The following is a 24,239-nucleotide window of genomic DNA, read 5'->3' as shown; positions in this document are numbered from 1 at the left end:
GTGGGAACTCCCCAGTCTCTCCAGGAAGTCAGCTGCTTCCTCTGGGCCTGGTTTGTCTCTAAGCACTGGCACGTTGCCATGCTTTACTTGGTGTGTCAGTTTAATTCTGTCCAGTCACTGGTTCTGACTTTTTGAATGGATGAAGACTCTCTTTTTAACTTCTATATACCCAGAACCTGGTGCAGAACTGGGCATAGAACAGGGGACCAACTTGTGTGAGCGGTTCATGAACAAACTGCTCTAGGCAGTTTTATGCTTTTAGGCGACAGTTGTGGTAAACATGTTTATTTAACTGGCTGGGGTTGAACCCTCCCCTTTCATTCAGAAAGACTTGTTTTTGGTAGCATTATTTTCTGCATGCCAGGAGGCAAGTTGTGCTTTTGGTACTTTATTTTTTTATATTTAAATATTGTGGGATTTTTGGAGGGGTAGGTAACCAGGGATTGAACTCAGGGGCACTCAACCACTGAACCACATCCCCAACCCTTTTCGTATTTTATTTTGTGACAGGGTGTTGCTGACTTGCTTAGGGCCTTGCAAAGTTGCTGAGGCTGGCTTTGAACTTGTGATCCTCCTGCCTCAGTCTCCTGAGTTGCCGGGATTACAGGCACGTGCTACCGTGCCTGGCTTAAATACTGTTTTATTACATGATAGACCTCTGATAAAACTTTGGCAACTCTTAAGATTTAATCGCTAGCACAGAAACATAATGCATATACTGATAAACCAGGGGAGTTTTCTTTTTTTTTTTTTAAATCATAACTAAAAATCATTACTGTTTGCCTGAAGCAAACAAATGGAAAATTATTTAAAAGCAATTTTTTTAAAATGTTGCAATATTTGGAAATTAAAAATTACAATGAATGTAACCTTTTACATATGTTTTTCTTCTCTGCTCCTAGGAAGTGCCTTTTATCTGGGCCAGGATATTATTGCTTAATAAACCTTTTCTGGTAAAGAGTTTTCCTACTCCTGGGAATTTTAAAACTCTGAGTGGTTAACCAAAAGGAATGTTCCAGAGAGAACTGAAGCATGGAATGGATGCTTGAAACCCTCTTGACTGTTTTATTGAGAGAGCTGAGCTGCCCTATAGGAATGCTGGTTTAGATGAGATTTTTAAAACTAAAGCACACATACACACGTGTACACACACAGGTAACCAAAACAACCTGATAGATTCACTGTGTTCAGTTAAATAAAATGCTATATTTCCTATCTTCTATTTTTTTTTTTTTTTTAACATTTACTAGGCATTGTGTTTTTTCCCCCCTAAGTGATGGGCCTTTTCTATATTCATAGTTACCACACCATGTTTTCATCAAATAATTTATACTTTTTATTTTATTTCTTTTTTTCTTTTTTCTTTCTTTTTCTTTTTTTGCTTGGAACCTAATTATTATTTTTTCCTTCAGAGATGCATTTAATGAAATCTCAGTTAATGTGATATTCTCACATTTTAAAATTATTGCATTGTCTTAAAAATGACAAAAAACACCTGAAGATACAGCCTGTTTGTTTTGTGAGATCCATATGTTTCCTGAACAAAAGTATAAAGCTAGTATTTTTAGCCACCTTCCAGCACTTTCTAGAAGCTTCTCTGACCCTATATCTTTCAACTGAAATGAATTTATGTCTTTGAAATATTCCCAAGTGCAAAATTAGGCAAACTTAGTTTCCTGCTTTGTTTACAAAACCTAAAACAGCAAGACAAAGTTTTTCCAAAATTAAATTAAACTCTTTGAGGTTGTTGAAGCTAACATAAGATGAAATTAATCTGAAGAAAACTCTTTGAACCTGCTCCAGGAATGTGGAGCCACCAGCGGTGTTTCTGCTTTTGAAAAGATGAGTTTTAAAATAAGCGAGGGCTTCATGGGTGATGGCCCCACATCCCGTGAGGCTGTGTCCCTAGCATCTCTGTTTGAAAGATAGGAAACCAGCCGAGAGAGGTCTGCTGCTTTTCAGGCGGTTCATACCTCCCGTCCCCATGTGCTGTGGTCAGCATTACAAAGGTAAGCTGGAGCTGCAGCTTCCTTCCTGTGAAGGACAAATTTATCTTCTTGAAGAAATATATTGAAAGGAATAGAATTTCAAATTTGAAACAATATTGAAATCCTCTAATATAATTAGAAATGGCAGGTTATATAGTAAAAGCAAATGGGAATAGCAATACGAATCATTTACATAGCACTTAATGAAAAAATTAACTTTTCTAATACAGTCAGTTAGATGAGTCATTTCAGCCCCCACCTCCACAGCATGGAACGGATTTGTCTTCCTGTGTCTGCTCGCTAGTTCCATCCATGTGACAGGGCAGCCAGGGCCTACCGTGGAGGTGAAAAATGGAGGTTAATCTTAATGTATCTTAAGTCTCTGAAGGAATTGGGCTTTTGGTTCAAATTTAGTAAAAGATAATCCACGTGAGGATTGACAGTCCTTGTAATACATCTGTGTATGGCACCACCAAAAACCAAAAAGTCGTTACTCTTGTTTGAATCTACTCAGTCTGTGACTCTCAATATGACTATCTGTGCTCGAAAATTATTTCTGACATTGACGGTTGTTAGACACCAGGATGATCTTTTGACAGACTGTGGAATGTCTGATAGAACACAATTCTCAAGATTCTTACTAATGATAGAAGGGGCCATCATTTGAGGAAGAGTTCCATTTTCCTTTGTCAATTCCATTGGTTTAATCAAGTGATACTGTTTCTCCAGAATATCGTCTGGGTGGGAGGAGCGTAGGGAATTTGTGGTAGAGGGAACCAAGGATGACCAATTAACCACTTTGGGTGGTAACTGCTAATCCCATGTGCCCATAACTTCTTGTCTGCGTACCCACCCCCAAGGGCATTAGTGTGTCAAGGGATGAAATGAAGATTAGAAAACCAGACTCAATCATGAATAATTCATGCTGAGTAGACGTATATAAATTATTTACCAAAATATCATCCATATCTTTACTCACTCAGACAATTCTTAGAAAACACCAGGATTTATTTATTTATTTATTTATTTTTTCCTTGTTATTCACAAACTAACTTTGTGGACCAGGGATGAGATAAAGTTAAATCTCTCTAAGTCAAATGGACTGATGGAAAGAGTTCAACTTCAAGTCCATCCAAGTTGATTAGATTCAAAACTATAAGCCATGGTTCATGTATGAACACATGCATGTGCATTTGAGTCTCTACACACAGGGTATGACCCATGTGGAATTAAATTTGTGGTTTTTAAAAAAATGAAATCAAATAGTATTTAAAAATACCAGCATACATGGAACATAATGAGTTACAACATAAAACATTTTTCTTACTTTAAATTTATAGTTGATACAATTTGAAATCTGTAACATTGGCTTATATAATTCCTTCTCTAGAAAAAAAAAAGAGTACAGAAGACACAAATAAAATACTGAATTGGCCTAAAGAGAAAATCCTTAAAGAGATGTTTTCTTAAATAATCTCTGTGAAGGTATTATAATAAACCATGGATAGTAAATAGTAATAATGCTATTGATTATTGCAGTTTTAATAATATTGAGGTATTGTTCTATCATAGTCATGTATTTTGTACTCACAATTTCAGCTTCCATCATTGTTCTGGATCATTTATCAAAAAGTGCTCATTTAGAAGATTATATGTCACAGAAGTTAAAAGTTCGGGCTTTATGTATAGAAAGAACTTTGTAGGTTCCAACCCCAGCTCAGCCCCCTATGTGCTACGGTTTGAGTGTGTCCCCCAAGAGTTCATGTTGGAAACTTAATCCTCAAATTCATATGTTAATAGTATTTGGTGGTGGGACCTTTGGTAGGTAACTAAGTTTAGGTGAGATCCTGAGGGGGGTGGCCCAAGATGCATTAGTGACTTTAAAAGAAAAGGAAGAGACACCTGAGCTAGCATGCATGCTCTGTCTCACCATGAGATCCCATCTGCCATGTCTTGATGCAATAAGAAGGGCCTCACCAGATACCAGCCGCATGCTCTTGAACTTCCCAGTCTCTAGAACTATGAGCTAAATAATCCTCTATTCTTTGTAATTTTCCCAGTCTGTGGTATTCAGTTAGTTATAGCAAACAAAAACAGACAAGAGCTGGGCTCATTGGCACATGCCTGTAATCCCAGTGGCTCGGGAGTCTGAGACAGGAGGACTGTGAGTTCGAAACCAGCCTCAGCAAATTAACCAGGCCCTAAGCAACTCAGCAACACCCTGTCTCGGAATAAAATATTAAATAGGGCTGGGGCTGTGACTCAGTTGTTAAGCACCCCTGGGTTCAATCTCCGATACCAAAAATAAAAAAAAATAAAAAATCAGGCAGGATACAAACCAAGTGACTGCAGGGAAAGGGAGGATCTAAAAGTATGGACTTATTTTCTATTTTAGTAAGTGAAAATTAAAAAAAAAAAAAGAATTGTCTGTGGTAATGTTTGTGAAGTGCGTATATTAAGAACAGAGCCTAGCACACGCTTGGCTCACAAAAAATGTTGTCCATTCCTTTTTGTTCAAAATAACGAGTTCATTTGCAAGTTCTCGTGAGTCACTCGGGTTTTAAAAAGCTGTTTCTTGGATTTTGAAAAACAAAACAAAACAAAAATCTTGGAACCCACTTAGATTAGGGTTTATTTATTTCACTTATTTCAAGTCAGAGCAAATGCTCCTCGGCTGACCTTCTACTGTTTCCTGAAAATTTAAGTTGATGTTAGAGGACAGGCGGGTTAGAGGTAAATGGGGACTTGGATTGTTCCCATGATCCACGATGGACAAGCAGCTTCTATTATATTGTTTCTGTTTTTTATAAATGAGGAAATACAAGTTCAGAGAGGTTGGGTAACTCACTGAAGGTCACAGGGTTTGGTGAGAGAAGGACAAAAAACTAAATCCAGTTTGTGTTGGCACTGCCGATGTCCTTTCTCCCTTTGACTGCCACCATATAGATGGACTTGTGGTACCAAGACCCCAAATACATAAACTATGCCAAGTTTTCTGCTTAAAAAAAAAAAAAAAAACTGCATTGTGTACACTAAATTGGCAACGGTGCCCAGAGACGTTCCAGCATTCCAGCTTCATTATATTACTAGCCCAGGCAGAATCCATACCTTTCAGAAGAGAGGCAATTTTTATATTAATTATACCACTCCTTTTAATCTCCAACAATATATACAAAAATAATTAAAAGGGGCAGTTACAACTTACCATGCACATGAAGCTTAATTAGGGTGAAGGAATTAGCATTTCCTTTGACAGCATTCCAGCATCAACTCGCTCATACAATCAGTTAGAGGAAAACTCAGTCTTCAAAAGCCTGAATTGAAAAACCTATTAACAAACCACTGATTATATGCAAAAGATAAAAAAATAAAAAGATAACAAAAGGATTCGCCATCATCCCTCCCGTAACAATTAAAATAGAATTGAATACAATCATTTCTGGGCAGAGTATAACTTGTCAGAAACATGCAGGGCGAGCATGGTACACTCATGTGTGCTTAGCAGCCCTTTCATGAAACACTGTGAAGTTCATCAGCCTTTTCCAACCCTTGTTTTCTGAAGAGGGCTGACTTTTGAACTTTTCTCTCAATCTTCATGGTGCTTGCTAGCAGAATGTGGAGATGTCTTCTTGCTTGCCTCCTCCTCTACGGCTGACCCAACCCTGCCTTCCTTTGTGGATAAATTTGCAGTAGTCCCAAAATGCTCTCTGCCTCACGAACTTGGTTTTTCTCAGTGCTTCTTCACAACTCAGTTGCATTGAAGGTCACGCTGTGGTACCAATATCTGGTGACAATTTATTGTTTAATTTGCAAGCTAAATATAGGCAGTGGTTTACGGTATGGCCTTTGGCATCAAACAGATGCGGATTCAAAGCACAGATTGGCTTGTTACCAGCTATGTGATGTTCCACAGGCAGCTTACCTCCGCTGCAGGAGGGTTCAGACTCCTACCTCATGGAGTGGTTGCAAAGGTTGGATCAGGTCAAAGGTCTCATGTTGGCAAAAGGCTTGGCATAGGCATGGGATGGACAGTAAGTTCTTGATTGGGACAGTTCTTATTCCAAGATCATTGACATTTTAATACCAGGAGATGACAGTGCCTTTATCTGAAGGAATGGTATTTCTGGATGGCAGGCAGGAGGACAGACACATCCTGGAGTGAGTAGTGCCTGAGTCTCCCTGTGTAAGTAACTGTCTGGTCCTCTATATGTGGTGTTTGTGTTCATCAAGAGGGAAGGCCTTTTGAGAAGAACAATCTGTCACATGACCTTCATTGATAAAGGACCTCAATGACAGATATAGTACTTTATAAGACTGTATTTGGAATGAACCAAATGTACCCAAAGGATCCAGTTTTTTTTTTTTTTTTTTTTTTTTCCAGTAGAACCAAATTTACCAAAATGTAGAACCATTGTTACCTGAAGTGTGGTTCCCGGATCAGCTGCAGTGGCCTTTCCTGGGAACCTACTAGAAGTACACATTCTTGGCCATATTCCAAATCAACTGAGTCAGAATCTCTGGGGTGGCTTGGATATCTGCATTTTACTAAAGTCCTCTAAGTGATCCTGATGTACCCCAACATTGAGAAGCACTGTTAGAGAGTACTTCTTGTTACACACAAGCTTGTCAGCTCTGGGAATCCAGAAACATCCTTTCTACTTTGGTTCATCCTGACAGGCTCTGGAGACTGCAGAGATGTGCATTCCTGTACTCTAACCTATCAACAGCACAGCCTTAGATATGACTTGGAGATTTGGGTCCTATTGCAGCATGACATTAACAATGAGATCAACTTTATTCTTAACTTTATTAGGCGTACTCCTGTGTCTATGGTTTCATTCTTTTTATACTTCAAGCTGGGTGTGTACTTTAGGATTGTTCACTTGTGTGTAAATTACCAAGATTAATAAGAACTATCTTCATCATCCCTCTCTTTTTTTTTTTTTTTGAATGGGCAAGAAGCATTAGGGAAAAGAAAAATCAAGAACTTATTTACATGTGGCAAGAACAACCTTGTAAGAGTTCATTTATTTCCCATGCTTCCGTGTTCACCTAGAATACAGTATTTAGACTACTGTAATAGAGGCTAAGTCAAGGACACAGGTACATAGCTAGTGTCGATACAAACTTCCAAATGCTTTCACATGTCACTTTTCCAACCTCATCCTTCTTTCTAACATTAATGCAAGTTTTATGAATATGTATTTATCTGTACAGTGCAGATTAAAGCAGCTTTAAAGAAGTGAGGTGAAAGAGGGAAGACCTGTGAATGAAGAAATGTAATCACAACTTCAGTGGGGCCTAGGTGACATGAAATCTGTCACACCAGTTATTGCCAGAGTTGCTCTGGTGATCCTGCTGGGCAGGCTGATGTGTATAAAAACTACCTTCTTAAGTCAGTTGACATAATTAAAAAAAAAAAAAAAAAAAACGCTTGTTATAGTCAAGAATAATTTTGCCTCATCATGTTTGTTTTAGAAATACCTAAGCAAATTTCCTACTTATATTTCCATCCTCACCAAATAGATATCGGAATTATGTTTACAAACCAGTATCAAAAATGTAGTTTTTAATATTGCCTTATTAATTTTTTAGAGAAATTTGATTCAAAATTTAATAAGTTCACATGATGTGATTTATAATTCCTTTCAAGTGGGGTGATTATTTTTCAACCTATAGTGGTTCTTGTGCAAGAGCAAGCCATTCACTCGAATCATGATTCTTTTTTTTTTTTTTTTGGGTGCTGGGGATCGAACCCAGGGCCTTGTGCTTGCAAGGCAAGCACTCTACCGACTGAGCTATCTCCCCAGGCTGACTCATGATTCTTAGGAAGGAATATAGGAAGGAATCTCTTTTAAGACATTGAATGGAGACTCTCAAAAATTATATGTCCATGGCCCAACTTCCCAAACTTGTAAACAAGACCTAATTTTGGAAAAAGGTCTTTGCAGATATAATTAGTTAAGAGACTTAAGATGAGATCATGCAAAATCTAATGACAGGTCCTTAGAAGAGAAGGGGAAATGCATTCAGCAATGCAGAAGAGAACACCCTGTGAAGACAGGCAGAGACTGAGCGACCGCGTAGCACGTCACTGAGCAGGAAGGCTTGCTGGCCACCATCAGAAGCTAGGGAGGCACCCAGCAGATTATCCTCCAGAAGCAGGGCCTCCAGAAGGCACCGACGACACTCCTGACACCTTGATTTCAAACTTCCAGCTTCCAGACCTGAGTGGGAGTACATTTCTGTTGTTTTAAGCCACAAGATTTGTGACCATCTGCGATGGTAGCTCTGGGAAACTAATAGAGCAGCAGGACCTTCTCCTGGTTGTGACTGTCAATATTTGCAAAATTTGAGCTTGAGAAACTTTCCTGAGGAAACTAGTCAAGGAAGGCTTAACCCCGGTTGCTGAGTTTCTATTCCTACCCCATAGGTCATAAACCCTGAAACAAACAACACTTACCATAGGATATGAACACAGCTTCCAGAAACAGGAGACGCAGCTCGTAGCATGCTATTGCCTGGACGGACGCGCGTATGGAGAGAGCAACCTCGCGTAGTCCGACCATCCCCATTGTAGACATGAGAAATGGAGGGTAGCAATGCACAGACGTTTCTCCTCTAAGGCTTCAGAGAAGTTATATATTTTTGTTTAGAACATCTATAGATCCATGTGTGCATTCTTGAATTTCACACATTTATGGGGTGCATCTTAAATGATAAAAAATATTCTTATCCACCCTTTTGTAGGGGCATAAAAAAGCATATTAAGGGTGTTTGTCTAATTGTCTTGTTCATTTATGTATTTACTTGTTTATATTCTGGCTCCCTTTGGACTGAAAGAGTCACACTATTCATGACCTAGTCCTGTTCTCTGCTGTCCCTCCATCTGAGGACATGGCATGGAACAGAGCAGGGGTGTGTGAGCATTTGTTACATCTGTTGATTGACTAAGAGAGGCAACCTGTGTAGGATTAAGAGACCCAGAAAGGGTTTTGTTCATGTGTTTATTACACTTGTTTTTAAATTTTTTACTATTTTCAAGTGACACACTTAAAAAAAATTATTGTATTGGTTTTTCTTAGTTGCAGATGACAATAGAATCCATTTTGATAAAATAATATATGTGTAGGATACATCTTATTCTAATAAGGACCCAATTCTTATGGGCTGGCACCATGGTGAGTTTCACTTAGGTATTTTCATATGTGTGCATAGGAAAATTATGTTAGATTCATTCCACTGTCTTTCCTATTCCTATTCTCCCTCCCTTCCCTTCATTCCCCATTATCTAATCTATTGAACTTCTCTTCTTCCCCTTTATTGTGGTTTAGCTTCCACATATCAGCAAAAACATTCGACCTTTGGTTGGGGGGATTGGCTTATTTCGCTTAGCACAATATCCTCCAGATCCGTCCATTTACTGGCAAATGTTGTAAAGTCATTCTTTAGTGACACATTTTTTTAGGGAAGAAAACTTTCAGTTAGAGAAGTTATGAAAAAATAAAACTCTCAGAGAAGTTATGAAAAAATGAAACCCTGTAAACTATCAAACAGCTCCTGAGATCTAGAATAGGTATTTGACCTAAGTACCTTGGTTTGTCTTAGTTTCTAGATACCTCATTTGCTTTCGTATTTACAGTTGACCTATAAACTGTTTTTAAAAATGTTGACCAAAAACTCAAACAAAATTGTAACACAATCTTTTAAACCTGTTATAAAGAATCAAGGAATTCAATTTCTTATTCAAATTCAGTGGTCTACTTCTTCATAATTTCAAGAGCTTGTTGGCTGGCTGAAAGCACAGGTTTGCATTTAAAATTATCCCAGGTAGAGTCATAAACAGCATCATCTAAGTTTGTAGGCTATAAAACTGTTTTTCTTTGCTTTCTGTTTTCTCTTTTAGCTTTAAATATTTATTTTAAAACCGGTAAGAAAATTTGAATATTTTAAGAGAAAAGTGGGCAAAGAATAGAAATGGAAACTGTTGCAAGTGAATATATTTTAAAAACAAAGAGAAAGATAAAAAGAAATACAAACAGCCAGAAGCCAAATGAAAGACTGTGCAACCTCTTTAGCAATCAAGGAATTACAGATTAAAATAATAAGGTGGCAGGTTTTGCATGTCAATTTAGAAAGACACAGTGTGAGGAAAGAGGATACTGTTACTGTGAATGTTAGCTGTTTCAACCTTTTCAGGAACAATTAGATACAATCAATAAGTCCTAAGAATATATTGCTCTCTGGCCTATTTCACTTCTGAGAATATCTCTTTGTTGTTGTTGTCATTATTGTTTTTGTTTTATTTATTTATTTTTTGATCCAGGAGATCGAACCTAAGGTGCTCTACCTCTGAGTTATACCCCCAGTTCCTGAGAATATATCTTAATAAAATATAATTAAGTATATGTAAGTTTTTAGCTGTAAATATAATTAAATAAAATGGTATTAGAGATAGCAAAGTGCTATATCATCTAATGACCAACAAGAGCAAAATTAAGTTGTGACACAGATCTAATGTGATGGTACCTAGCCCTTTTTTTTCAAATAATTTTTATTTGTTCTTATTAGTTATACATGATAGTAGAATGTATGGTGACATATTATGCATATATGGAGTATAACTTCTCATTTTTCTGGTTGTACATGATGTAGAATTACATTGAAGGTGTAATCATATATGAATATAGGAAAGTAATGTTCTATTCATTCTATTTTCTTTTCTATTCCCATTCCTCTTCCCTTCCCTTTATTCCCCTTTGTCTAATCCAAAGTACTTCTATTCTTCCCTATCCCATCCCCTTATTGTGAGTTAGCATCCACATATCAGAGAAAACATTCAGCCTTTGGTTCTTTGGGATTGACTTATTTCACTTAGCATGATATTCTCCAGTTCCATCCATTTAGTGGCAAGTGCCATAATTTCATCCTTCTTTATGACTGAGCAATATTCCATTGTGTGTATATACCACATTATTCTTTATTCATTAATCTGTTGAAGGGTACCTAGGCTTGTTCCATAGTTTAGCTAATGTGAATTGAGCTGCTATAAACATTGATGTGGCAGTGTCACTGTAGTATGCTGATTTTAAGTTCTTTGGGTATAAACCGAGGAGTGGGATAGCTGAGTCAAATGTTGGTTCCATTCCCAGTTTTCTGAGGAATCTCCATACTGCTTTCCAGAGTGGTTGCAACAATCTGCAGTCCCACTAGCAATGAGTGTACGTTTTTCCTCACATCCTCACCAACATTTATTGTTACTTGTATTCTTGATAGTTGCCATTCTGACTGGAGTGAGATTTCTGTGTAGTTTTAATTTGCATTTCTCTCATTGCTACAGATGCCTTAACAGTAGTTTTACAACAGTTTATTAACATGGCAACATGGTAAAGATGTGCTAAGTAACAAGAATGACACCAAGCAAATTAAAAAATAATTGTGAAAATATTATGTAAAAGAAATGTTTTGAAGAAAAAGAGAAAGATAGGAAAGATAATGTACATAGTGGTTATTGTGAATGAGTACATTGTGGTTGCTTTGAAGTATTTTTCTTACTTGTTCATAGCTTTTGACTTTTTTATGGTGAACACACATGCTTTTATAATTTAAGTTTTTGTTCTTTGTTTAAAATGTAAAGATTTGGCTAAGCGTGGTGGCACATGCCCGTAATCCCAGTGGTTCAGGAGGCTGAGGCAGGAGGATTGCAAATTCAAAGCTAGCCTCAGCAATTTAGCAAGACACTGTCTCAAAATTAAAACAATTTTAAAAGACCAGGGGATGTAGCTTAGTGAACCCCTGGGTTCAATCCTCAGGTAAAAAAATAAAAAAAGAAAAGAGTAAATTTATGTAGTTTTACTAGGGGAGGTGATTGCGAATACGGACAAACAACAGGAGTGAGCAGTTTACAGGAGAACTTGATTGGTTAGCTTGTGTGAGGAGCTGCTTGGCCCCACCAGAAGAAATTCAAATATAACATCAAGGGGATTCCACTCGATACCCATCAGATCGGCTAAAGAAAGGGAAAGAGAATTCTGGGGTGAGGTTAAATTGGACAACCCATTTTGGAGAGAGTCTGGAGGGTCATTCTGGAGGGCATAGTTGGTAGGTTTTTCTAAGGTCAGTCATGAATTCCGTTCCCAGGAATAAGGACTTTTCTTGCATTGTTTTCTGCGAGAGTAGAGACTAGGGAAGGGCCCATCTCTGGAGGAAGGGAATAAATAAACCATGACTGGTGGTCACTATATTGTTCTCTGCAGTCACAGTTAGAAATAGATTTGCAACCTGCAATGTGGTCAGTTCTGAAGAGGTTCACAGTCAGGACTGCCACATAAGGTACGGGGTGCCCAGTTAAATTTGTGGTTTGATAAAAAGAGCTAGGACTTTTTTTAAGGATAAGTATATCCCAAATATTTGCTAAAGCTGGCAGCCCTAGCCATAACATAACACAACTTATCAACAATTAAGTTACATATACAAGCAAGCCAATCTAACATGTTTCATAAGAATGCCTGTCAACCACATTGATAGCTTTTGTGTTTGTAGGAGAGGTGTTAATGGGGATGATTATTTCTTCTTCTTCTTCTTCTTCTTCTTCTTCTTTCTCTTCCTTTTTTTTTTTTTTTTTTTTTTTTTTTTTTTCCTTTTTTTGGAACTGGGGATTGAACTCAGGGACACTTACACTAAGCCACATCCCCACCCCTTTTTATACTTTATTTAGAGACGGCATCTCACTGAGTTGTTTAGATCCTTGCTAAATTGCTGAGACTGGTTTTGAACTCAAGATCCTCCTGCCTCAGCCTCCAGAACTGCTAGGATTACTGGCATGTGCCACTGCAGCCAGCGGGAAGATTTCTTTCTTTACATAACTAAAGCAATACAGTAAGAGAAGGCCTTGAATGGTCAGCCATTGATGGTGAACTGAGTATTATGAACTCAGCTCTCCATACCTGAGTCCAAAAAGTGTTTTCCTTTGGACGGGAGGTGCAGGTCAATTGTAGTCTTTGTGCTTAGCACGTGTGAGGCCCTGGGTTTGATCCCCAGTACACACACACACATACACACACACACACACACACACACACACACACACACACACACAAAAGTTTTGCAGATTGAAGTTTCCTGCAATCTCTTTGCTAAAGTCCTGGTTGACAGTGCCTGACTGATATACGGAATATTCCATTTTATAAAAAACTCCTGAGGAATACGGTGGCACTACTAGCAAAATGCAGTGATAGGAAAGAGTATAGGAAGGAAAGTAAGTAGGACTCAGGAGGGAAGTGCACCTAAATAATTTTTAAACCTAGAGTGAAATGAAACTGATAAATTAGATAAAGACATTGCTTCACTTAGATTTTCTCTTTTAATAGAGGAGCGTGTTTACGTTCTTATGTTCTTATTGAGTAAATATTAACCAAAGAATATCAATAAGTTCCTATCCTTAACTGTTGCCATAGAGATAGCCAGAAAAATAGACAAACTTTAAATTTTTCCTTTGGAAAACACATACCACCAAGTAATTCTTACTCTCTGAAACCTTTTTCTTCTTTACTGTTACAGCTGATTACAAGGAGAGCTTTAATACCATTGGCAACATCGAAGAGATCGCCTATAATGCTGTCTCCTTTACCTGGGACGTGAACGAAGAGGCCAAGGTGAGTGAACACTAGCGAGGGTTCATCCTTCAGGCTTTTCAATTCAGAAGATTCTTTTTCCAAACCCTCTACAGGTAGCTTCCTATTAACCGGAGCCAGAAAAAAAGGGAATGAACCTATTGTCTTTTTCCTGAGGTTACACATTTTCAGTTATGTACTGTTCAGTGCTGATTTTGGGGTGAGGGGAGACGGGGGACTGTGCTTCTGCTCTGTGGTGTCTGGAGATGGTGATGCGCCAAGGTGACACTCTCCCAGGTCCTTCAGGACACATGCTCCATCTGAGAACCTGGAACTGGCGGGGGTAGGCCAGGAAACCTTTCCTCAGAACCCCCAAACACCCATCCCAGGCCTTTTGGTGCAACCCCCTGAGGCAGGGCAGGGCCCGGAGCTACTGTCTTAATGGCTTAGGCCGGGAAAGGGAGGGGTGCAGGAAGCAGGGCTGAGGGCTGTGGCTTCGCTGACTGGGTGCCACCACCATGAATTTCACCACCTCTTTTGCTGACTGCTTGACCTTTGTCTATTCCTCTGGGGACCAATGTGGTTAAGAAGCACAAGGGTAATATCTTGGCAGCCAGAAGTACCCCAAGGACAGACGCCCACCATTGCCCATTGTGGATAAGAAAGTGGACTCACTGATACCCACGCTTGCTTTCCAGCCCCAAGTCTCTGATTTTATGAATGTTCCAAACCCTTCTGCCATGCCCACTCTTCTTTCTGAGTGCCTTAGCTTTTCTGATCCTTCATCCTTGTTTTGTACTTAAGGGAAAGTTCCGGATGAAACCTAAGCATGTTTTCTGCTTCAGTTAGGTACCACCTAGGTGAGTGTGAGAAGACTTTGTCTTCAAACTCACGAGAAGGTCAATGTCAACAACTCCTGTCAATGCTGTATTGTCCTCGGGCAGGGGCAGGCTGGGTGAGAAAGGAAACTGGCTGGGAGTTTGCAGCATGACTTCCAGAAGAAGATGAATCGCTCAGTGTCTCATTTCACTCATGTATAAAACAATGTAGGTGAAATTGGCTGTCCGCCCAAGAAAGGTGACCCAAATGGGCACACAGTGACAGAATGTCAGCACAGCCTTGAGAATCTTCCAGGGGATCAGGGCCTCCCGGGGAAGGAAGCAGACCTTGCCACGGTCTCTGCCAGAAGTGCAGAGAAAGTGGGTATGTGAGGCCCATGGCCCCTGCACTGGGCATTCCCATGTGTTCTCAGTCCTGTATGAACATCCTTGGCTGCCTGAGCACGGTTGTCCCTGCCCCTTTACATCTGCAGATTTAAAGTTCCCTTCCCAGGAACTCTGCCTCTGGCCTTGTGCAAGTCTGTCTGCACCTGGCTTCCTGTCCAACCCCTACTCACTGCAGCCAGTGCCTGCTCTTTTTCTTCGTGCCCATTCTCTTGGAAGCGAGACAGGCAGGAGGCAGTCTGTGACAGCACACTTGGAGAAGGGACCAGAATCCTTAGCACGTCGTTGACATTCTCTGGGTCTCCATTCCTGCATTCAAGACAGACATTTCCAAACCTCTCTGCTGCGCCAAGCATCATGCCGAGGGTGGGATGCAAGGGGATCCAGTGCTCTGGGAGGGAGGCAAGGGAGCCACACCGTCTGGTAGTGTGAGCCAGGGAGTCAGGGCCACCTCAGGGTCACTGGGAAGACACTGCGATCATGTCGCTGGAAGTATCTTGTCAGTGTTAGAGCAAGCTCTGAATGTGCGTGTCAACATCAACACCCTTTTCGTTGTCGTGCAGTGTGATAAGTGGTGCTAGTAGGGGAATGTGTTAAGTGTTACATGTCAGTAGGGACCTTCTGAAGAAAATACCTAAGCTGGAAGGGACAGCTCTGAGGTAAGCCCGTGAGATAGCTGGTTTGGGCTCAAGTTGGTCTTTTGGTCCAGTTCATTCTATATCCCTCATTGGCCATGGGCAGGAGCTCTTTCTTGTCTAAATATGTGTGTACATGTGTGTATGTGTGCATGTTGTTCCAGATGTTCAAGTTTAAGCTCACATATGCTCTGACAGATGACATTAAAGGATATTTTATAATCGTTATTGTAGCAAAATTTGTTTTATTTCTTTAATGTCTATTTTAAGTGACTGTTACTTGGCTGCTGCAATTGTATGAGATCTGGGTTAGTCAATAAGTAATAAAGCATAGTTCCCAATGGTTTTCTCCAAACTAATGAAGAGCTTTTAAAGAAAGCCATAATAGTTAAATCTACTTCATGAGGAAGGCTGAGAGGGTTTTTTAAAATCTGCAGAGCCTAAGGCACTTCTTTAAGGTATTATTGATTTTGTAATAAAGAGGCTGCAAAAAACTAAAATAGGATGGTGGTTCAAAAAAAGATTTTTGAACAAAGCAAGCAGAAGGTGTCCCTCAGCCTGGCACAGTGGCGCACATTGTAATCCCAGCCACTCAGGAGGCTGAGGCAGAAGGATCACAAGTGTGAGGCCAGCCTGGACAAATTAAGATCTTGTCTCAAAAAATAAAAAGAACTGGGGAATATAGCCAGTGATAGACCTCTCCTGGGTTCAATCTGCAGTACTAGGAAAAATAAAAAGTCTCCCTCTCACAGGGAACCATTCGTAATTTCCATATTATAGACTTCTTTTCAGGAGCAGTTATGTTTTACTTTTAAATTCCTATTGATGACATCCGCCCAGGATTCTTTGTAGTTTTCAAGACTGGGGTCCCATTCAGTGTCACATGAATTTTTGGCTTGTGTGGTCAAAGGACACAAACTCACAACCTCAGCCTTTGTGTGGACCACAGAACAAATGTGGGTATGTTATATGTTTATGTACTTATGTTTCAAATTTTAACATTTTGCCCACATTTAATAATAAGGAAAAATTTTTTTAAAAAAATCCAGGTCACTGCGTCTAGTAATTTGGTAATTAAAGATTCTGGCCAGAGTGTTTTCAAGGAGAGTGGTCTTCATGGCCCTCATTGGTACTGGCTGCTCTATATTGCTTTTTTAGACTTCTTTATTCTAGAAGTTTCCCTGCCTGACTCTGTTGGACATTTGAGTCTTCATGCTCAATCACATCACCTCCAGACAGCTGGTATACAGCTTGGGTCTTCACTGGCTTTCAGTGTTGGGGGAGGTTCAGAGGAAAGGGGTGAGGCGCCCCACCAGCAGGCAGTCCCTGGTTCCCTTGATGGTCCTTAGTGCACACAGCGAGTGACAGCAGACCAGAGGCAGACTCCTGTCACTGTGGTTCGAGGGAGATGCCACAATATCCTTTTGAATGCCTACCAAAGTCATAAATGTTGACCTCTGAAGGTGTTTTAAAAAACACCAGAAGTAAAATCGATCCACTTGTGAAGACATATCCACAGGCTGGAAGATATCCGAGTTTTGTTGTCGTCATTGTTTTTCTTTGCTCGAGGTTTTGTAAACCAATTTGAGCAGGCAGTGACAGAAGAGATGCTACTCGTGGACCTAGAGCGACAACAGTATCGCTTGAGAAAACTGCATTTTCCCAAGATGAGCACCTGAAGGAGAGCTTTTATTTGGATATTCTCATTTTGATGACTTTATTTAAAAAAAAAAAAAGTCCACCATTTGATATTCTTGCCACATATGTACAGTCGAGACCTGGTGATAACGTCATAGAGTTTTCCAGGGCACACTTCCACTTGTTTCTTTTGTGACTGACTTACAAGTTTTCTCTCTCCTCGCGCACAAACGGAAGAAAGGAGAGTGTATGAAATGTTAATCATTCAGCGTAATTTAATTGTATGAATAGTATCTGGCCGGGGAAGGTGTCAGAAGTATTAGTCACAGCGAGGTTTGGGGATCATTCCCAGACTTCCAGGGTGTCAACTGCAGCCGGATTCTGGCAGAATTGCTATTGCAGGGTTCTTCCACCCAGAACCGGTTTTGCTGGTTGCTCCAGCGTCTTTCTACATGATGACACAAGCAGCCAACTTACTCTCCCACAGGCCCTGCTTCCCCCTTGGGATCTGTGCAGTCTGGAAGTCTAGGTAACGTGACTGGTGTCACTGCTCTCTAGGTGGGTGTGGCTCTGAGTGTCCACACTTAACAACCTGGAAACTGGCCGGGAATGGTCCAGGGCAATGCAGCAGAAAGAGCATCTGAAATGGGGTTCAGATGCCCCAAGTCGAGTCCTAGCACTGGAGTAGCTGCCATTTGACCTCCTGTCTCCCGGCTTCAGTTTGCTGAGCCATAAAGTCGTGGGAAGCAGGAAGGAGGACCCTTCCACGTGATTCTAATGGGAGGACTTCTGTGCTTCCTTCTTTCACGTGACTCCCATTTACAAGGATGTTTTCATTTTACTTTCTCCCCTTCGTCAAACACAAGTACCCGAAAACTAGCTTTGGCAATCACCCATCCTCACGATGAGGAATTCCCACACAAGACCCCACTGAGTAATTGGTGAGCAGCGAGCTCAGAGTCCTGGGAGCGAGCACTACCTTTCTCCAGCAATGATGTCATCCCCCAAGCAGGAGCGAAGTCAGTCCTGATCATGGGCTTCCCTTTCTCCCAGGTTTCTAAGGACAGTCTTGAAACCAGGCCCCTATTTTCATCCAATGCTATTTTCTCTGGTCACAATGATTTCAAGATTAACCCAACCCAGTGTGCTAGCAAATCCTCTCCCATGGGACACAGGAGGAAGACACGAGCATTCAGGTGCTACTTGGTGCCTTGTACCAACAAGGAGGGCTAAGTTTCCTTTTGGTGTCTTTTCACCCATGCACTGTACTAATTTCCCCCCATTTCTAGGCTTTGGTCTTCCCACAGTTTATAAATTCCTTAGCATGAAGGAAACTTCTTTCCATGACTCTCTTTTTGATTGTTCTGCATCTAACCATTTTGGAATGGTCTCGATTCAGTGAAAATCTTTCTCCCCTGTCTCTACCATCCCCACTACATAATCAAGAAGACAAACCAACTACCACGCCCTCTTGCTATACCTGTGCCTTTGTGAGAAACTGGTCAGATGAGTAGATGGTAAGAAACTGTCTCTGTGGGCCACTCTTTGCTACTTTCTAGTCCAGCACCTTTGCTTGCAGGAGCAGAGTGGCTGCCTCCTGTGTGATGAGGTCTACCCTGCTCTCTGTCCACCCTTCCTGCTAAGCTGCTGGGCAGTTGGCTTGCCCTGGCCTCCATTTTGTTAGATCATTGGAGAACATTCTTTCTGTATTTGGGAGCTGGGAGAGAATCTTTCAGACAAGAAATTATTGTCATTCTATAGAGGGCCAAAGACACAAAAAAGGCATATGTTTTCTTCTCTGTTAATAAATGTTTGTGGCAAGATTGGGGTTGGGCAGGTTGAGACTTGGTTGGGGTGGAGAGCGGAGCAGAGAGGCTAAGAGTTGTCACATAGTATTCCTTTCACCTCAGATTCCGATTCCTTTCTATAAGGACCTTTGATATCCCAGACCCTACAAGATTAGGCAAAAGTAAAGATGGCTCCTTCTAAATCCAGAGCCCATGTTGTTACCAGCCCAACAGAAGAAAATTTGATTTTTTTTTTGTCTTTAGATCAAAGCATACTATAATTTTCCTCCTCCAAGAAATCTCTAGGTTACAATTTCTTTGGGTTCAAAAAGAAAGAAAATAAATGGTCAGTCTCATTTCCATGGACAAAGCAGTTCAATCAGGCCATCCTGCTTAGCTATTTGCCTTATGCTCACACCCTACTACCCCAGGCCCAGCAGAGATGGCTTGCTCGTCCAATACTTCCAACGCCCAGGATTCTCCCTACCTGTATTTATTGACCAGGTATGTTCCCTGTTCAAATCATACAAGTCATTGACCATAATGGACATGGGAGTGAGGACTATTTAAGAAGCCTTACCCTCTTTAGCAGGGTGAATATGTGTGAATATGTGTGTGTGTATGTGTGTGTGTGTTTGTGTGTGTGTGTGTGTGTGTGTGGTATTGATTGACTATGGAACTCCTTAAAGAAGATAATGAAATTGATTTAATGCCCCCACAGCACTCTGGACTTAAGCATGCACATGATGTGGCCTGAGTCATGGTGACTACACAGTGACAGCTTCTTATTGTGAGATGCAACTGGAGCTGTCATACAGGGTGACTTACTCTTTCCATGTAAAGTCCAGGTGTCTTCCTTTTCTCACTGTAGGATTTGACCCTTTCTTTTCCCAGTATTATCTTCTCAAAGTACTGCTGGTGGGCAGCAAGACAGACTTAGCTTTTTGCTCCACGTTCTGCTATTGGACAGGAAAAGCAGTCTCCCTTGCTCATAATCCCAATTTTACTGGCTTAGAGACAGGATGGTGAAAATAGCAGGACTATGATCATAGCCTCTAAAAAGGTGGTAAATAAAAGAAAACATGAGCATTCTAACCTTATACACTGCAAATTATTCAGTCTCTTTCAGTGAAAAATAATATTATGCTAATTAAAAGGCTGGCTTGAAATTCAGTATCCATTATGTTGTTCCAAATTTGCTATTTCTCTTCCTTCCTACTTTTTTTCTGGGTCTGTCTTTTTTCCAGCAATTTTGGTTTTTTTGGTCTAAAATGTTTAATTGATTTTTATTGTGCCCCCACTAAATGCCCATCACAACACTTCAGAATATTTTTGGTAGTTTTGATGAACCATGCTTCTCAAAGGGATGCTCTGAAATGGACAATATTCTCTTTCTATTGAACTTTGTTGCAGGACACCAGGGGAGAAGAGAAGTTGTATAAATATGAATTTTTAGCCTATAAGAGAAAACCAAGAAATTGCCCAAAGGAGATTATATGCCTGAGGGACCCATTGCTTCATGATCTTGCTTAACCCCTACAACCCACAGTGATCTGATGTCTTTACCTGTCAAGTTCTATTTCTGCTTACAAGACAGTCCAGGATGAAATAGGGTTCATAGATACTAACAATCAAGAAAAAGTTATATCCCAATTGATTGCCTAAGTTGACCCAATTTTTAACAGATCACCTTATGGAAGGCTGAAGAATATTATAGGCCATATTCCATGGTCTTTAAAAGTAAAGATAGGGTTGGGGAAGCTCCTGGGAGGAGTCCTGAAAGATTGAGTTACACACTGCAGAGCAGGGCAAATGGCAGTTTTATGTGTTTGCTGGGGCGTGGTGTGGGTGAAGGAAACTTTAAAAGGGAAAGGTAAACATTTGCTGGAGTCTTTGGTATTGAACTTAAACAAAGCCATGCCTTTGTTCCAGTTTTATAAGGTAATGGATGGCAGGAAAAACTATAAAGCTGGAGTTAATTCATTTATAAAAGGAATAATCTTTGGAAGGCATCTCACTGAAGATATCAATGATTCGATCTTTTATTAGAATGTGGAGTATCCATGGTTCCTGGCCTGAATTCTATTCAGGGCTCTGTAACTAACAGGTATGAACTGCTGTATTGTGCAGAAAATTAGACTATAGACTTGGGTTTCATAAAATGATGGTGTGTGCTTGTGTGCACAATGACTAATATTTGTTCAGTAATTACTATACACCAGGCACTCTGCCAGGCACTTTATGAACATTATGCAATATTCATGCTTTTAAGTAGGTAGGATATTTCATTTAACTAATGAGGAATTTAAAGTCCAGAGAGTTTAGCTATCTTACCTAATGTAGTGCAGCTAATGTATAATAGAGCTGGAATTCCAACCCTGGGCCCTCTGGTTCAAAAGGATGATCTCTTCCCACCATGCTTTCTGAAGTTGGGAAAATCTAGCCATGCTATCTCTTTCATTATCTCTGACAAGGGTATACTCATTCCTTGGAAGCAAGCATGAGGAACTAGCCCAGGACAGAGGGATTTGTGGACAAGCAAGCCTGGTAGAATCCCTGCTCTCAGACCATGTTAGGTCCAGGCCCAGAATTGAGACATGGATGTAAGTAACTGTAATGTGAGGTAGAAAGGGACAATGACTGATGGAGAGAAAATGCTAGGAGAGTTCTAGAGACATAAGTTCAATTTATTTTAAAAATTTTTTGTCTACTTTTTATTAAAAAAAAAAAAACCTATAGCAAATGCAGTTAACATCCTACACCCTTCATCTAGATCAACACATTGTTAATATTTTGCCAGATTTGCTTTCTCTCCCCCCACCCCATTGCATCACTTCATCAGCATATAGAGAGGTCCCCTTTCTGTGGGATCAGGAAAGACATGAGGAAGGCTGCATCATGTAAGCTGTGTCTTAAGGGTAGAATTGAAGCATGTGTAAGTTGGAAGGAGGAACGTGCCTGGGAGACTGGGGTAGCCAAAGATGCAGAGGCTGGAAAGCACATGAAGAGCAGGGGATCATGGAGCTCAGGAGGGAAGTTAGACTTGATTGTCAAGAGGGGTTATAGAAATCAGGACAAAGGATGAGACTGGTGGAGAGAATTGGAATGTGAGCAAAAGAGGGTCACAAACCAGGCTTCAGATGTTCTGTATTTAGAGAAAGTGGAGGACAAGGAACCAGAGAAGGAAGGGTGGTGAGTAAAGAGAGTAGGGGGAAAAAAGAGAAGAACTGGAAGAGGAGATGGCTGAGGAAGTCAAATGCTGCAGGGTGGGATTTTTCAAAGTGTGGTTCTCAAAAAGCAGCTTCGGCAACTTGGTAAATCGTTAGAAATGCAAAAGCTAGGGTCTCTCAGCCAGGCCTGCTGAGTTGGAAACTTTGTGGGCTCACCTGTAACATGGATGTTGGGTGCTGTGGCTGCACCTGTCTGCCCTTCCTGGCCTCAGGGATAGACACTTAGGCTCAGCAGCACATTGTTTGATTGCAGCATAATTCCTGCACAGTTCCCTCCTGTTCTGCCCTTTCAGGCCCGTTCTTATCCTCCCAAATTGAAACCCTACTTCCCTATTGTCTGGTTCTTTTGCTATTTTCAGAGCCAGCATGTATTTTCATTCCCTCTGTATCTCTCCTATCTTAAGACTCTTGCAAGTAGTCTTCCCTGGCTACCTTATTGAATTCTTCCTTCTCTTCAAGTCCTTACAGCAACTGTAGTCCGGATCATCTTACTTAATAGCTAATTATATACATTCCACATCAGTGGCTAGAACAGTGAGTGAACAGAGCTCTTTTCCTTGAGGGCAGGACCTTTTTATGTGTACCTGTATCTTAATTTGGAAGCCAACAGATAGCAATTTCTTGGGGAAAAAAACTCTTTATAATTCCAGGCATTAACAAATACGTGCCTTTCTTAGTCTTAGACCAGAAAGATTTTTAAAAATGCAAAATGCAATCATTTAAAGAGGCATATAAACACATTACATAAAATCATGGGTGTTGTGATTTTTTTTTTTAATAAATCTCAAATTGCTTTCCAAATCAATCAAAGGTAAACCCACTTATTTTAATGGAAAGTCCTCAGAAAAATCTTGGGAGCTAATAATCAAGTTAATGTATCAATTTCAGAGCTCACTGATTTGTATTTATTTTAATAAATCTTTCTATACACATAGTGCAGAACTGAGATTTATTGAGACCTCATTTATCTGGGTAGAAACTGCAAAATAAGAATTGGTATTCATATGTAACAAATGATTTTATTAAAAAATGTCCAGTGTCATGAGACTGCCACTCTTTTTTGGAAAAATCTTGGTACATTCAGAAATAATCCATCTGAATCAATCTTTGAGCCCAAGACAAAAATAAAATTGTATCTATTATCCACTTGAATACATCTGATTTAATTTTTCTAAGAAATGTACTATTAGAATTATAGGAAAACAAGTAACTGAGGTTTTGATAATATTATATGAACATATCTGCAGCATTCATAACTTGGGTGACAGATCAATTATTTATGACATTTGTCTGCTTTTTACATAATCGGTATTCCCATTGAAGTTGAAAAGAACTCTCTGTGCTTGACATTTGGATGAACATTTGGCAAGTGAAATCATGCCTTTTCCTTAGGCCTCTCTAACACAAGTGCTTTGTAGATAAATGTCCAAGAAATCAGCACTCACATTTGCCCACTCTGCATGGAGCTGGGACATGGTTGGGTTTGCAAAATAAAACAATTTAATGCGCATCTGTTCCCAGGCAAGGTTTTAGTTAATGTCCCTCAGTGCTTTCCCAACCTCCAGCCCTAGTCCTTCAGTTAAAGTTCAACCATTTGGGTTTTGCATGCAGCATAGCGAGACTGTGACTGATGCCATCAGGACCTGAAACTGCACTTTCACTGCCAGGAGCCAGACAAGAGGACTGCAGTGCCAACCCCCTTATAAAATCCCTGCCTGTTAGGCTAATACCAGGAGCTGCCAACACAATGTAGCAGAGAAGGCAGAGTCTCATGTTGTTTACTTGTTAGGAAATCAGGATGCCTTGAGTCAAAGAGAGCCCATTAGGCCTTAAACCAAGGACTTTTCTCTATTAAGAGAAACTATTTCAAGTGTCTCCCCGTGGAGTCTAGTCTGTGGTAGCTCATGTGACCTTTAAAGACCATCTCTACTGCATAACTGATTTTTATAGGCCCTCTAAGGAGGATTTAGTCTATTTATTGTAGTATATTGCCAATAGCCATCTGTGATTTCAGCGACTTTGTCTACTTAAGTGGCCCTTGTAAACAGTCACGATCCATCACTCTAGCTCTCTTAGTTGAGACTTGGAGCCGATAAAACCACAATGAATATTTCTTGCTGCCTGAC

The 24,239-nt window shown here is 40.2% G+C and overlaps 1 protein-coding gene across 5 annotated transcripts in view; it reads left to right on the top strand.

The window, feature by feature from the left end:
- Positions 1-24,239, top strand: part of Grhl2 (grainyhead like transcription factor 2) — a 147,677-nt gene that overhangs the window by 76,288 nt on the left and 47,150 nt on the right. For all 5 annotated transcript variants that reach the window (XM_047544898.1, XM_047544889.1, XM_047544907.1 and 2 more), the window contains exon 8: positions 13,548-13,642. In XM_047544898.1, coding sequence (XP_047400854.1) covers positions 13,548-13,642 — 95 coding nt within the window. The remainder of the gene's footprint in view (positions 1-13,547; positions 13,643-24,239) is intronic.

This window comes from Sciurus carolinensis, chromosome 1 (genome assembly GCF_902686445.1).
Source record: "Sciurus carolinensis chromosome 1, mSciCar1.2, whole genome shotgun sequence".
NCBI classification, from domain to species: Eukaryota; Metazoa; Chordata; class Mammalia; order Rodentia; family Sciuridae; genus Sciurus; species Sciurus carolinensis.
Note: the sequence above shows the minus strand (reverse complement) of the source record. Positions and strands in the feature narration are given on the sequence as shown.